At 37.8% G+C, this 14,177-nt stretch overlaps 1 protein-coding gene across 2 annotated transcripts in view; it reads right to left on the reverse strand.

Moving 5' to 3' along the window:
- Positions 1-14,177, reverse strand: part of cadps2 (Ca++-dependent secretion activator 2) — a 145,933-nt gene that overhangs the window by 53,493 nt on the left and 78,263 nt on the right. For both annotated transcript variants that reach the window (XM_035913406.2, XM_006782231.3), the window contains exons 14-17: positions 9,821-9,922; positions 3,725-3,788; positions 2,669-2,792; positions 2,318-2,418 (exon numbers count right to left, since the gene is read on the reverse strand). In XM_035913406.2, the coding sequence (XP_035769299.2) occupies positions 2,318-2,418; positions 2,669-2,792; positions 3,725-3,788; positions 9,821-9,922 (391 nt within the window). The remainder of the gene's footprint in view (positions 1-2,317; positions 2,419-2,668; positions 2,793-3,724; positions 3,789-9,820; positions 9,923-14,177) is intronic.

The following is a 14,177-nucleotide window of genomic DNA, read 5'->3' on the forward strand; positions in this document are numbered from 1 at the left end:
AGCCCCTTAGGTGACTGTTGTTTCAATTTGGAGCTGTATAAAAAAAATTTAATTGAATTAAGAAATTTACAATACAATACAATTTTATTTATATAGCACATTTAAAAACAAGGTGTATGCCAAAGTGCTTCACAGAAACCAAATAAGAGCAATAATAAATAAATAAAATAATATAAGTACAAACAGAATATACTAACAGGTGGGAGACATAACTAACCAATGATACCAGGCATAGTAGGCATGAGCCGACAGGCTGAAGGCTAAAACATAAAAACATTAATAAAAGCAAAAAAGATAAGTTACAGTACAGTTAAAAATGCAGGGTCTAGGAGGCAGGGAAGGCAAGGCTAAATAAATACGTTTTTAATCGAGATTTAAAAGATTGAATTGAATCAGACGCGCGGATAGCTTGAGGAAGATTATTCCAGAGGTAGGGTGCAACAGAGGCGAATGCGCGGTCACCTCTGGTCTTAAGGCGGGATCTAGGTCGCTTCAGGAGCATTTGGCCTGCGGATCTAAGCGCTCTCCTGGGGGTATAAAAGCTGAGGAGATCCTTAAGATAGCTGGGCGTGGTGTTATTTATGATTTTAAAAATGAGCAATAAGATTTTAAAATCAATGCGATGTTTAATGGGGAGCCAGTGCAGGTCGGTGAGAACTGGAGTAATAGACTCAAACCTACCAGTTCCGGTTAAGAGACGCGCAGCAGCGTTTTGAACGAACTGCAGTTTGTGAATAAAGGCAGAATGGAGCCCAGTATAAAGGGAATTACAGTAATCTAATCTTGATGTAACAAAGGCATGGATAAGTTTTTCGAGGTCCTTACGTGGTATGTAGGGTTTGGCCTTAGAGATTAGACGTAATTGATAGAAACCAGATTTAACTACAGAGGACACGTGTTTGTCCAGCTTGAAGGAACTGTCCAAGACAACACCCAAGTTCCTCGCAGTATCAGAAAGGGAGTTGGCAAAGGGCCCAAATACACCAGTTAGTTCAGCCCGAGGGATGGGAGTATCAAAGATTACAATTTCTGTCTTCTTATCATTTAAAATGAGGGAATTGCTCAGTAGCCAGTTTTTAACTTCACTCATACAATCAAAAAAAAGTGTTGCAACAATGACGTGACATCCTCAGCCACTTCAAAATAGATTTGAATGTCATCCGCGTAAAAATGAAAGGAAATATTGTGTTTATCAAAGATTCGGCCCAAGGGTAACAAGTATAAAGAGAACAGCAAAGGACCCAGCACAGACCCCTGGGGGACACCAGAGGTGACAGGGGCAGTGGAGGAGGAGTAGATAGGATTTAAACCAGCTAAGGACACTGCCCGTGATGCCCACCAGATGCTTAAGCCTCATTAAAAGGACATTATGATCCACCAAATCAAAAGCAGAGGACAAATCAAGCAAAACTAAGACCACAGGGTGCCCTGAGTCAGCAATTGAGAGAAGGTCATTAAAGACTTTCAGTAATGCAGTTTCCATGCTAAGGCGTGGCTTAAACCCCGACTGAAAATTTTCCCCAATATTATTTGCATCCAAATAAGTTTGGAGTTGGGAGTGAACAATCTTCTCTAGGACTTTAGACAGAAATGGGAGTTTGGAAATAGGACTAAAGTTAGCGAGATCATTCTGATTGAGGCAGCTCTTTTTGAGTATAGTTTGCACTACAGCGTGTTTAAAGGCAGCCGGAACATAGCCCAATAACAATGACAGGTTCATTAGTGATAAAATACAGGTCCCGATAATGTTAAACCCTTCTTTAATAATGCGCGATGGAAGAATGTCATGAACAGTGTTTGCATTTTTCAGGTGATCAATTATACCCCTGAGAGTGGGCAGTGAAAGTGGATCAAACTGATTGAGGTTAGTGGAGCATCGTAAAGCTGGGGCCTGACTCATCACAGCGGGGTGCGAGACTCTTAGAGATAAGATTCTGCCTGTAAAATGATTTAAAAATTCTTCACAAAGAGCTAAGGAAGCCAGTCTAGGCATTACAGGACAGGGATTAATCAATGAGTTAAAGGTTTTAAATAAAAAATGTGGATTGTGACTGTTATCTGTAATGACAGCCGACAGGAAACCTGCCTTAGCCAACCTAACAGATTTCTGGAATTCCAGGCGGGTCCTGCGAAGGATGTCAAAAGACACCTGGAGCTTATCTTTTTTCTTTTAAATTTGCATATTTTTGTCACTCAACACATTCTGAGGTGGGAAAAAAGGACCTTCTTTGAAATAAAAGTCAAAAGTCTAGCAGTCTTTTAAATTGCATCTGAAGTCCTAATTTATTAAAGACAGAAAAAAAAAGGAATAAAATACCTCAGAGTGATGTTCTTCATTCTGTTGCAAGACTTCGATGCAGAGCTCTCCCAGCCTCATCATGTCCTCCAGTCTTTTCTCTGGAGGTACCTGATGTTCCACTATGTGGGAAAATTCCATAGCAAAGAAGCAGAAGCCACTGCAGATTAGTTTTACACTCAAACATGACTACAGAACATTTCAGAGGAGCCTCTGTTGTGTCTACAGTATGTTGGGTTCTGGGTCAAACCCTACTGATCACTAACAAATCTATTACGTTATCCATGATCATCTATCATTTACTGTGATCCTGTGTTCTCCCTTCAAGCACCACCCTGAATTTTTGGTAAAAATCAAGCTATAAACTCTCACCCTTGATTTTAGCATATTCAATCAACTGACTATAGTTGATTTGAGCTGCTTGTTCCAGACACCTCTGCACCAGTTTCTTCATATCCTCTGGAGGAACAGGGGTAGTGATGTCTTTCATCAAAACCTGAAAAAACACATATATCTCATTTAGTTCTTCTTAGAGCTCAAGAGAAGCCCCACTGTATGGCTTGTCAAGCCTTCTGTGTGTCAGATGCAGCCAATCAGAATAAAACTGGTGGTCAAACAGTAGGATAGCCTCCTACGATTGGACATAGAGCCATATAAAGTGGGGTGTTGAGCACCAGAGTAAAAATATGGCGTGGAAATAAGTTGAAATACACTTGATTTTAGTCAGGATAAAAGTCAGAATAATTTCTGGGTTCTGTCATGTTGAGCTTTATGTAAATTTCCATGTATCCATCCATTTTAATAATATATAATAAATACATTAGGTGAATGTGCAGTAGTAGCATGTATGCATCAAGCAGGTGAATTCTGTACATTAAGTGAATTAGATTCACTTAATTAATTGACTTACTTGAACAAAGATTTGTTCAAGTAAGACTAGGGTTAGCTTTCTTGCCTTTCTAGTAGCATAAGTCTTCTTCAAGTCTTATTCCCTTGAAAACTGGTCTGTACTTTGTCTGAAGACATTGATAATCACTTGAAACCAAATTGCACAGATAGGTGATTAAACTGATTCTAAGACAGCTGATAAACAAAGGCAACACGCTTTCCTTTGCTATACATGTATGTTACATGTTTCATGAAAAAACTGTGCAGGACATTGTACAGTGGTGCGAAAAAATGTTTAACCCCTTCCTGATCCCTACCTTTTTTTGTATGTTTGTCACGGTTACAGTAAATGTTTCATATGATTAAAAAATGTAAATATTAGACAAAGACAACACAAATAAACACAAAATGGGGGGTGTTTATTATTAAGTAGAAAAGAAATCCAAACCTGGATTATGACACATACAAAAAATCGGGGCAAACACCTTTTCACACCACTGTGCTGTATGTTAAAATATGATTTAATCAGAGGCCAATTACCCGTTCCTGAAGGGAGAGCGTGGCCTTTAGGGCCCCATCTGGTCGTCCAAAGGGAAAGCAATACCTGCAGATGCAAAACGTAGGCAGCCACTTAGAAACAATCTCAAGGACAACTTCATAGAAAAAAAAGAGAAGAAGAAGAATAGGAAAATGCGTTCAGTGGCAGAAAACGGTCAGTTGGCAACAGATGGCTGCCTGCTCTTGTCTAATTACACTGATGAAGGAAGCGTTTCTCACCTACAGCTCCATCGGAGTACAGATGAGGCAGTTCATGCAGGTTTCTCGTTGTTAATTGACAAGTGAACAGTACTTAATAAACAAAGGCATGCAGTCACACAGGTCAGCCATTTATTAGACCAAAAAGAAATACAGGCAGATGTTTTGCTCTGCTAACAAAGAAGAAATTATGAAACTCACTAAACTAAAATAATATCACATAGGACTTTGTTTAAAGATTCAATTCATACTTTATGTCACAAGTTCATGATGTTCATTTAAAAGAAAAATCAATCTCCACTAAAGAGCAAAATGCTCAAAAGGCCTGAAATGTCTTTGATAAATACGTATTTTATCTGCATCGGCAAGCAAGCTTCTGACAGAAAGGAGACATAAGTGGTGATAATGTTTAAATGAGTGAATATGAGATATCTGATTAAAGAGAAAATCGGCAGAATTTTCTATTTTCTATTCTATTTTAGTCAGTATGGGAAAATGAGGATTTTTAAGTGCTATAGTAAAAATTTTAAAAACAAAACCAAGACTATTTAGGAAGATTAGCAGGCTTTCATTTACTTTATGTATTTGACTTTAATGAATAGAGACAATAAAGACAGACAGGAAAGTGGCGGAAGGAGAGGGGAAGACACGCTGCAAAGGGCTGCGGGTCAGACTTGAACCCAGGCCGCTACTTTCTGGCCATGCGGCATATGGCTGCCTGCTCACCCACTGAGCCAAACCGGCGCCCAGACCACAGAGCTTTTGCACAAATGGGGGAGGGATGAACAGAATGTTCTAAAACTTGGCTGACAGGGCTGAGATAGAACGACCCTTATATAAATTTAAATGACACAAGGGAAAGAAATTGATGATGAGAAAGATATTTAATTGTTGATGGCACTAGAACAGCACATTTGCTGTTATGACATCTACTAAGGGAGTTTCAACAGCGTTTCTCTGATTAACCTTCACAATGAGAAATTTTACTGAAGTGATGTAAAACATGAGGGTACAAGCATCATGTTATCATCTTTCTGACCCATTCATCCACTCCAACCTCTTCCAACGTTGAAGCACTACAGATGCATGATGTAAGTTCAAATTTCCTTTGTTTTTCTGGTTGAGACAGTATATATGACAGTGCTAATAAAGGTGAGAGATCGTTTCCAGTCTCAGACATGAAAAGCTCTTTTTCATATCTGATTTTATTTCATTTCATCATCCAAATATTGTCTAAGCAATCTGTTTTGCTTTCCAAAAAGTATTAATCCCACATGCACTTAATAAAAAAAACCCAATAACAACAAATAGTAACTATGCATTACTATGTACTGGACCAGACAATATAAGTAAGAGACTGCAGTGATTTTCAGGTTTCACTCAGACAGCCACACTGAAGCCTACTGAAAACCTACACTAAAATTACAGACTGATAAAAGTGACTATTGTGTCAGATTAATTTTCAGTTTGAAAAATGTGAAACTGGAGGAGTAGGACTGATTATCAGTGATTCAATGTAGGTACGGGGGCAAATTTTATAGTGAAAGGAAGTTAAAAGACATTAACAACGCCTTGTCTTGGCCATTGTTTATCAGCATTAGTCTCTTGTTTAGGTGAGTTAGTAATGACTCCTGCTGATCGACCCCCTCTTCCCGGCCCCTCCTGTGTTCTCTGGAGCCAGATGGAGGGCCCTCTCAGACATGAAGGGTTTAAAGAGATGGGTTTCAGTACAGTTAATGGCACAGGTCCATTCAGATGAGTGTTGCTCAAGGTCTTGGGGCTGTCGCTTTCACACCATCCTCACAATGTGCTCAAACAGCAGCGGCATTGCTGAATGGCAGCACGCAGATTCAGGGAGGTCTCATCAGCTGCCATCAATACATGTCTTGCACCTGTTGCATGTTGCCGATGGTGCTAAAAATACCCTGACTGCTTTCATTTATGAGAATGAAGATAATGTTTTTATTTTTGTTTTACAAATTTTGGGCATTTTGTTTTTTGTTTTTGTCAATTTATTTTTAAATGCTTTTTTTTTTATTAAGTTTTAACACCCCCACCCTCCCACGACAGTCCATCTACAGAGTTGGCAAATCCACAATCATAGATTAAGAAAACCACACATTGTAATAAGAATAATAATGATTACAATAGTAATAATAAACAATCCTACTGTGTAGTCCAATTTATGTATGTCTTTTTAAGTTAACCAGTTAGCAACAGCCATCAACTTAACAATCACAGGCATTATTATTTCAACAAGTTCCTCAGAAATAGATGACCTGAACCTAGAAATCAATTTACACTCCCAGAAGCAGTGACAATATGAACAGCACTTAATGTGCAGAGGAGAGAGAGAGCAGTTTATCTTGTGCAAAACAACAGAATGAAGAATCTAACACTGAGTTTCTCTCAGTCTATTGCATATGAAGGTAGATTTGATCAGGACTATAGCTACCTGCCTGTCATCCCCTACATATTCTGTGCCTAAATCCTTTACCCACTTATGAGGAGAAAGAGAAGGGAGTAGAATACAGAAAGTGCTCCAAGACAAAACTCTATGTCGCGATAGGGGTGTATAAAAAGCGCAAATATCCAAAGAAGCGTTCCTTTGGAATTCTAAGTTTTGCCTACAACTGTTGGCTCATCTTCAAACAGGTCTCCAAGTACATGAATCCCCCTGTCCCACCATTAATAATGTTATAGAAAATAGGATTGAGCTTTACCACTGGACTTCTATTACAGACATCACAAGTGACCAGACTCCATGGGGAGTGTGGAGAACAACTCCACGAATTAATACATGATTCCTTTTAAAATACGCATGTAGCTAAGACCAAAAACAGCAGGCATGGCAAACCCAGTTGTACAACAGCATTTTAGGCATCCATGTCTGTATGTAATTGTAAAAGTCTAAACCTCTGTTTAGGTTTTTTGCCATCCCGCATAAAATTAGAGACGTATCCTGAATTTTCTTCTTCGGCAAGTACAGAGGAAGCATCTGCAGAGAGTATAAAATACGAAAGAAAGTGGTAATTCATGCCATCATTCAAGGTCTATTTTAACTGCATGCAATAAACTGGAAGAAAATTGAGCTACCACAGGTCCACATGTTTGGTGATATTTTAATTCCTAAATATGTAAATCCAGATACTGACCGACTGAAGGGAATATTGTTCATTATCCCCCACATTTCCAGTAGTGTGGCCTGAGATTGACTAAAGTTGACCTTTTAACGAGTTATAGAGCTTAATTCGCTAAAGAGTGTTAGAGTAGCCACAATTGATAATCAAGAGGAGGACAAAAACAAAAGAATATCATCAGTCAGACATTTCTGAGGAGAGAAAAAAGTCTATTCTAAAGTCATGGAGGGGGACAGACAAGTTGTAAAGAGATTTACACATTTTCTAATTTTTCTTGGAGGGAAACATAAAAGTACATACAGGCCGTCCTTAATAGTTATTGTTTTGTCAAGTGTTAAGGAAGGCAGCAATGTAAAAGACTCATTCCCATGCTTTTTGAGTTATATGATGCCTGCCTATTTTCTTTTGCAATTTACTATGGCCCAGATCTGAAAAATGAGTTTCTTGAAATTTGCCATTTCTCTAAAGGAATGACAGGATATTTTGGCGTTTGACGACATGGTTGATGCCCTTCAGATTAAGTAATTTTAATGTCACTCATATGTATTATTTTTCATGCGGTCATGAAATTAGTAATCACACACACAAGAACTGGTGCATAGGACACGTGCAGTGTAAAAAAGCTAACACAGAAAACAAGACTGTCCCTAATAACCCACCCACAACCACAAACTCCAGCATTGAACAGCCCCACAAGACCCCACAAGAACAGAAACAAATAAACACAGAATGGAATTATGACCTCTTGAGCAAGTGAAGCCAAGATCCGTCCCTCCACCATAAAGAGAGAACCATATACCGCCAGCAGGGGTATCCCACTCATGATGTTAGTTCCCCACACACTCCCACACCCTGGCCAATTGGCAGTGTCAATGAATGCAAACCACAGTAAGTCAAGAATTATTTGAGAATAATAATAAAAAAGCAACATAAAGAAAAAAGGGAGAGACAAAGAGAAAAACAAAAATAATAAAATTCTTAAAATACTAATGTGTTAGTATGGTCCAACACTGCTTAGTCATTTTGTAATGCAGTGCATCTCCAAAGAAAAAGAAAAAAAAAAAAAATCGGCATAGCCTGTTCTTATCTCCTTATCACAAACAACTGCAACTGAGTTTCACTCAGAACATTGAAATATTTACGGATACTGTATTTCGTCTCTTTATAGGGCGCTCACGCGCTGCGTTAAATTGCGGTCTGCATCAAAGGATCTTGGCAATGTAAATCTTTCTTCCTTGAAACGACAGGTCGCCTTTCTCCCTGCCCGCTGATTGCATCCTGCTTTTGTCGCTGACGTTGTGCAGTTTGATGATAATAGATTGTTGTCGTTTTTCATCAGGAGGCCAAGGCTGAGCCCTGTCGATCGTAACAGTTCCTTGTTTAGTTTCCAGGCCCAGCATCTTCCGAAGCCAGGTTTCAAAAAACTAGATTGCCTGTTTTCCTTCTGTGTCTCAAGTTCATTATCAGGTTCCGTGAATTTTCCATCCAACGAGACTGTGCAGCGTATATCATTTCTTATTGGTACTGTTTCGAATTTATATCAGTGCAAGTCAAAAAGCTGCTGGGTCAGCTTTTTGACTTGCACTGACATACCTACAACCATGAGAGAAAATGATGACAAACTTGCATTCATATACTAATGAATAAGGAGTATCAGTGTTTCAATGTGAACTTACTACAGGAAGTGATTGTTACATGTGAAAAATTAATTTGTTCTCAAATGTGATTCATGTATTTAATGTCTGATGAGTCATATAAAATCTTGTGTATAAGTATTTCACCCTTACTGATTTCTTTTCTGTTTTATGTTGTATAGTTGTCAAACTTACATATTTGAGATCTTCAAATTAATTTTAACATTAGACAAATATTACCCGAATAAATACAAAATGCTAATTAATCATAGTTAATTAATGATTTAATGTAAGTTAACAATGATGAACCACATTTTTTGGGGGAAAGCTGACTTCAATTTCACAAGCCACACCCCCCTGAATACTGCTAGACATGCTAAATCAAGAACTCACTTAAACAGAATCTGTCTGACAAAGTGAATTAGGCACAAAAAGATCTAAAGAAAGCTTTGCAATATACCACAATCTAAATAAAAAGCTGAGGAATTAAGTCATTGACATCTATCGGTCATCTACCAGACTTTGTGCTGCCAACGAACCACAGTGAAAGTCAATATCCATAAATGAACAACTTGGAAAAGTGGTGAACCTTCCCAGGAGTGGCCAACCTAACAAAACTACTCCAAAAGCACATTGATGAGTCATCTAGCAGGCCACAAAAGGCACTAGAACAAATTTGCCTCAGTTCAAAGTTAGCATTCATGATTAACAATAATCAAAAAGAGAATGGACAAAAATGGCATCCATGGTAGTCTTCCATGGCAAAAACCATTGCTGCTCAAAAAAAAAAACAAACAGGCTTGTCAAATCAGGCAAATACATTGTAAAACTGCCGTACCCTATCTTAGGTTAAAGTTTAACACAGTAGTTTTGGCTCCTAGGCTTAATCAATGAGCAAGTGAAAACTAGAAATATGCAACCATCCATTTATTCATTGATCAATTCATCCACACAGAAGGTTTTGATTACAATTTTAAATTCCATGACTTCCATGACAGAAATTTCACGACCACATAAGACTTGACACTTTCTAGTTTTAGCTGAAAAAATAAATTTCCAGAAACAAATATACTTCTATTGGTCTTCAATATGAAGGTGTTACATACCTAAAATGTGTGATCTGGTTCTCCAGCAGAGCAATGAGACGACTTCTGATTGCCTCAAACTGCACTTTTTCCTCCATGGTCACTGTGCCTATCCCATCAGGCCTGATGAGAACGAGAGAGAGAGGGAAAAAAAAAAAAAACAGACTCACGTTTACATAATGGTGACAAATTACTGCTTGAAGGTGGGAAGCAGCTGGCGTTTTTAGCATGACCAACTGATAATGAATCATGGAGTCTAGATTTCATGTAAAAAGCTACGTTCAGAGTTCGCCACAGTGGGTAGCTCTGCATGCTTGATTTGACATTTGAGTCTTATGTCTAATGCCCTTCCTGACACAATCTTAAAGGACCCATTACTTGCTAAGCAAATATGTAAATTACACTATACATTATAAAACTAAACTTGAAGCTTGAAAGCTAAGCTTGTTGTTTCCCTTCTACAATGTGGTTAGCATTGTGAAAGGGTTTATTTTAATGCAAATCAATATCTTTTCTTAAATATAGTGCTAAAGTGCTAAAGTGCTTCACAGGTTAAAAAAAAAAGGAGATGAGGAAGAATAATTTTGCAAAATCTTACCAACATTAAGACAGTAAAATATTCAAGATAAAAAAAATAAAGCTGAAAATAAATAAAGTAAGCACAATAAGTATCACCATGACTAAGTTGTCTTCCATTTAAAAAAAGACAACTATCCATCTATACTGTCCTGCAGCCTCAACTTCTGGATGCCAGATGGAGATGGGTGCCAGGTCACCTCAGGTATAAATGATCTTCCCACAGCAGAGGGGGAAAAAAGCTTTCTCCTGGCAACGCTTCCAAACAGTCGTACTGGCTCAGTGTTTTTCTAATGATACTTTCATGAAATAAATAATGCCATGGTGTAATATTTCATGTGTTGTTGTGTTTCAAGGTAATAATAATAATAATAATAATAATAATATAAACTAATAATAAAATAATAAATATTGAGACCTTAATTCAAAGCCTTAGAATTGAAAGTGGCAGTACTATGTAAAATGTGGACTGTATATACTGTACATAATTCTTAGTCTTCATTCTTCATCAAGACTCTCTTAACTCTTCCACGACATGCATTTTTAATTTCTTTTTGATATTTGGGCTGATTGGGGCCAGATGAATGTAAAAACAAAGAATTACCAGATTTTTTTTTTTTTTACCTTATTTTTGTTTTTAAGAAAATTGAGAGCCACATATGAGGATATTTGTTTAAAAATTTGATAGAACAGTAGCAATATAATGTCATCGTGAGTGGATATCAGGCCCCTGTAGAGCAAAATTGAGTATTTTGGTCTAAATAACCCAAAATGTGATGTCCACATATGTGGACGCCAGGTCCTAGGAGGTTAAAAAGCAAAAGATTTTTGTAACTAAGAACTCTACGCCAGCTAAATGCCTGAAACATCAAGAACTGAAATAAAAGCAAAATTCAACACCACAGAAAAGAGTCAGGGTGCTTTTTCTCTCCTTGGCTTCTTTTTTCACTCTGGCTTGTTTCACAAACAAACAAACAACAAACTGATCAGTCAGCCAATTTTTCTACGATAACTTCAAAGTTAACCAATCAAACGCTCAGACTTGTCCTGCTCCTCACAATTCATCTGGCTGTCAGCAGGAGAGTTGACAAAAATGTTTGGTGAATGCTTCATTAATGTTTTTAAAGCCTTCATTCTGTTCTTGCCTTGGTCTGAATAGCAGTTTGTTTAAAAAAAAGAAAAAAAAGGGAAAAATGCAATCAGACCCAGAGCAAGCAGCCTTGACTTTCTGGGCTTTCTCTGTGGCTCTGAAAGAGAAAAGAACCCTCTCTAAACGGCACTTGTGGGCACCGGAGGGAAGAAGCACGGAGGTTGTCTGTTAATGAGTTGTTCTTATAAAAGCTTTCAGTGGTTTAGCTGCTGACTGCTGCATGTTGAGTACCAACAACTCTGCTGAGCTCTTCATGGCACATCATGACTCTCCAAAGTTGAAAATAATAGCATGACAAGAAAGCAACAAAGTCTCAAAGAGAGAATTGCAGATACTGAATCATCAAGCATTAACCTCCTGAGAAGCATAAACATGACAATAATAAATTTACTTTACTTTGCTTTACTCAGAAAATATTTTTTTTACAGCAGAGTTGTGGAAAGGACACCAGCGAACACAATGATGGAAGAAAACAAAAGAGAAATGAAACTAAATTATATTTTTATTCTCTGATGTTCAATAGTGCCACCTGCTCTCTTGTAGAAAAAAAATGTTTAATTTAAAAAAAGAAAGAAAATTTAATTCAGTATATAACATGAATAATATAAACATAAATATTTCATATAATATAAAATACGTAAAACTACTTAGCATTACAAATACAGACTTTTAAATGAATAAAGATGTCAGTAGTTACTTATAAGGGGTTCAAATTAAACACATGTAAAAAGATTTTTTTAAACTAAAAAAATTACATAAAGTAATTAAATAACTTTTTCTTTTAAAGCAAAGACATGCAAAGTTAACTAAAATCCGATTCAGTGTTATTCACAGACCGGGGAAGGTGGAAGTTGCAGAGGTGGTGGATAACAACAGGACGTTGTCGTGTATTGTGCGAGAACATCAGTGCCACTCTTCAGCTCCACTCCACTCAACTCAATTCAATCAGTAATGAGAAGCAGCTTTCTTTGCACAACAGCACTTGTTAGCACAACTTGTAAACCCTGTTGTTCCCCAAATCTTTCAATTCATCACAACTCCCCCACCGCACTGCTCACAACCTTATTTAACAAGCACCAGTTAATCCTGAGGGAACAGAAAGCAGAGCCATTGTGAGGGGGGCGTGTGTGTTCACTCATGTAAAAATTTGCTTTCATGCTGAAGAAGCCAAGGGTCTCATTGCACAAATGAAGATGTGAAGACTGTGATGGGAGCAAGATGCATGATAGAGGGACTGCCTGAGGCTCCAAGCCCCCACAGTTATTGCCAGCTGTTCTGTAATCTGAGTTGTTCATCTTGCTCAAACAATCAATCTGCATCCCAGAGAAAGATGACAGAAAATAAAAATGGCTGTAGAGTTTTGCAGCTCTTGTCTTTTTGTAACAAGACTATATGAATAGTTTGAAGGTCAGGTGGTTTTTTTTATATTGAGTTGCTGTTTTTAACATATTAGACATCTATTTTGGTGCATAATTTGTCATATTTGACTATAATACACAAAACCTCAGGAGCTGAGCAACAAATCTCAGCACACAGATACATTTTAGGTTCCTAAAGGTTCTTATTTAGATATTATGTCGTCTTCATACTGACAAAAAGGCAAAACAGCCTCTACTATTCTCCATCTGATGTAGCTCAGGAAGTAGAGAAGATCTGCTAACTGGAAGGTTGGTGGTTCGATGCTCGATGATATTTAGGCATACATTTCTGCATGCCTAAATATCATCGGGTAAGACTATGAACCCTGAGTTGCTCACAAATGCTCCCTTTAAAATAAATGTGTGTAAATATTAGCTAGCACTTAGGTGGAGAGAAAAGTGCTTGTATGAATGGGTGGATGAGACATGTTGTATAAAGCACTAGAAAAGTGCTATGTAAGAAAGAGTCCATTTACCATTTATAAAAGCATCGTATCTTTTTTATTTCACAATACTAACATCTAATTTAAAAAGGTTGAATTATGCATGTTAGTTTGCCTGGAAACCAACTTACAATTGGTGGCTTACAGGCAATATTTTACAGGCAAGTCCAATGAATAGCTTAAAATGGTACAAAAGTAAGTGGTGAACTGCCAGAGGTTAAAAAAAAAGGTAAGGTTACTCAAAACTGAAAAACATTGTGTATTTCAGAATTATACAAAAAAAAACAAAACAAAACAAAACAGCAACACAAAATGGGTTAACAATGTAAAGCTGTTCTGCAGCAATGGAGGTTGATCAAGCCTTGAAAGCTGGTGCTACTAATTCCTACAGGAATTCCTACAGTTCCAACTTTTCGGGATTACTTACAACCCCCTCTGTCTGCATAAAAGTAGTGCTGGAACACACTGTGGTACCATACCCATCAGTGAGCATCAGCTGAACAGCATTGTGCTGCAGAAAGCAGTGTGTTGCTATAAAAATGGTGAGAAAAAGGCAATTAACAATGGAAGAGAGACAGACCATTATAACACTTAAAAATGTAGGTCTTCCCTACAGAGAAATTGCAAAGAAAGTCAAGGTGTCAGTGATTCCAGTTTCCCTCAGCATCAAAAAGCACTCAGAAACTGGGGCAAACTCTGACAGGAAAAGGTCTGGCAGACCCAAAGCCACAACTGAACCAGAGGACAAGTTTCTGTGTGATACGCAGCTCACAGGACAACAGCTTCAAGCA

The sequence above is a fragment of the Neolamprologus brichardi genome, chromosome 7 (genome assembly GCF_056152115.1).
Source record: "Neolamprologus brichardi isolate AB-2024 chromosome 7, ASM5615211v1, whole genome shotgun sequence".
Classification (NCBI taxonomy): domain Eukaryota; kingdom Metazoa; phylum Chordata; class Actinopteri; order Cichliformes; family Cichlidae; genus Neolamprologus; species Neolamprologus brichardi.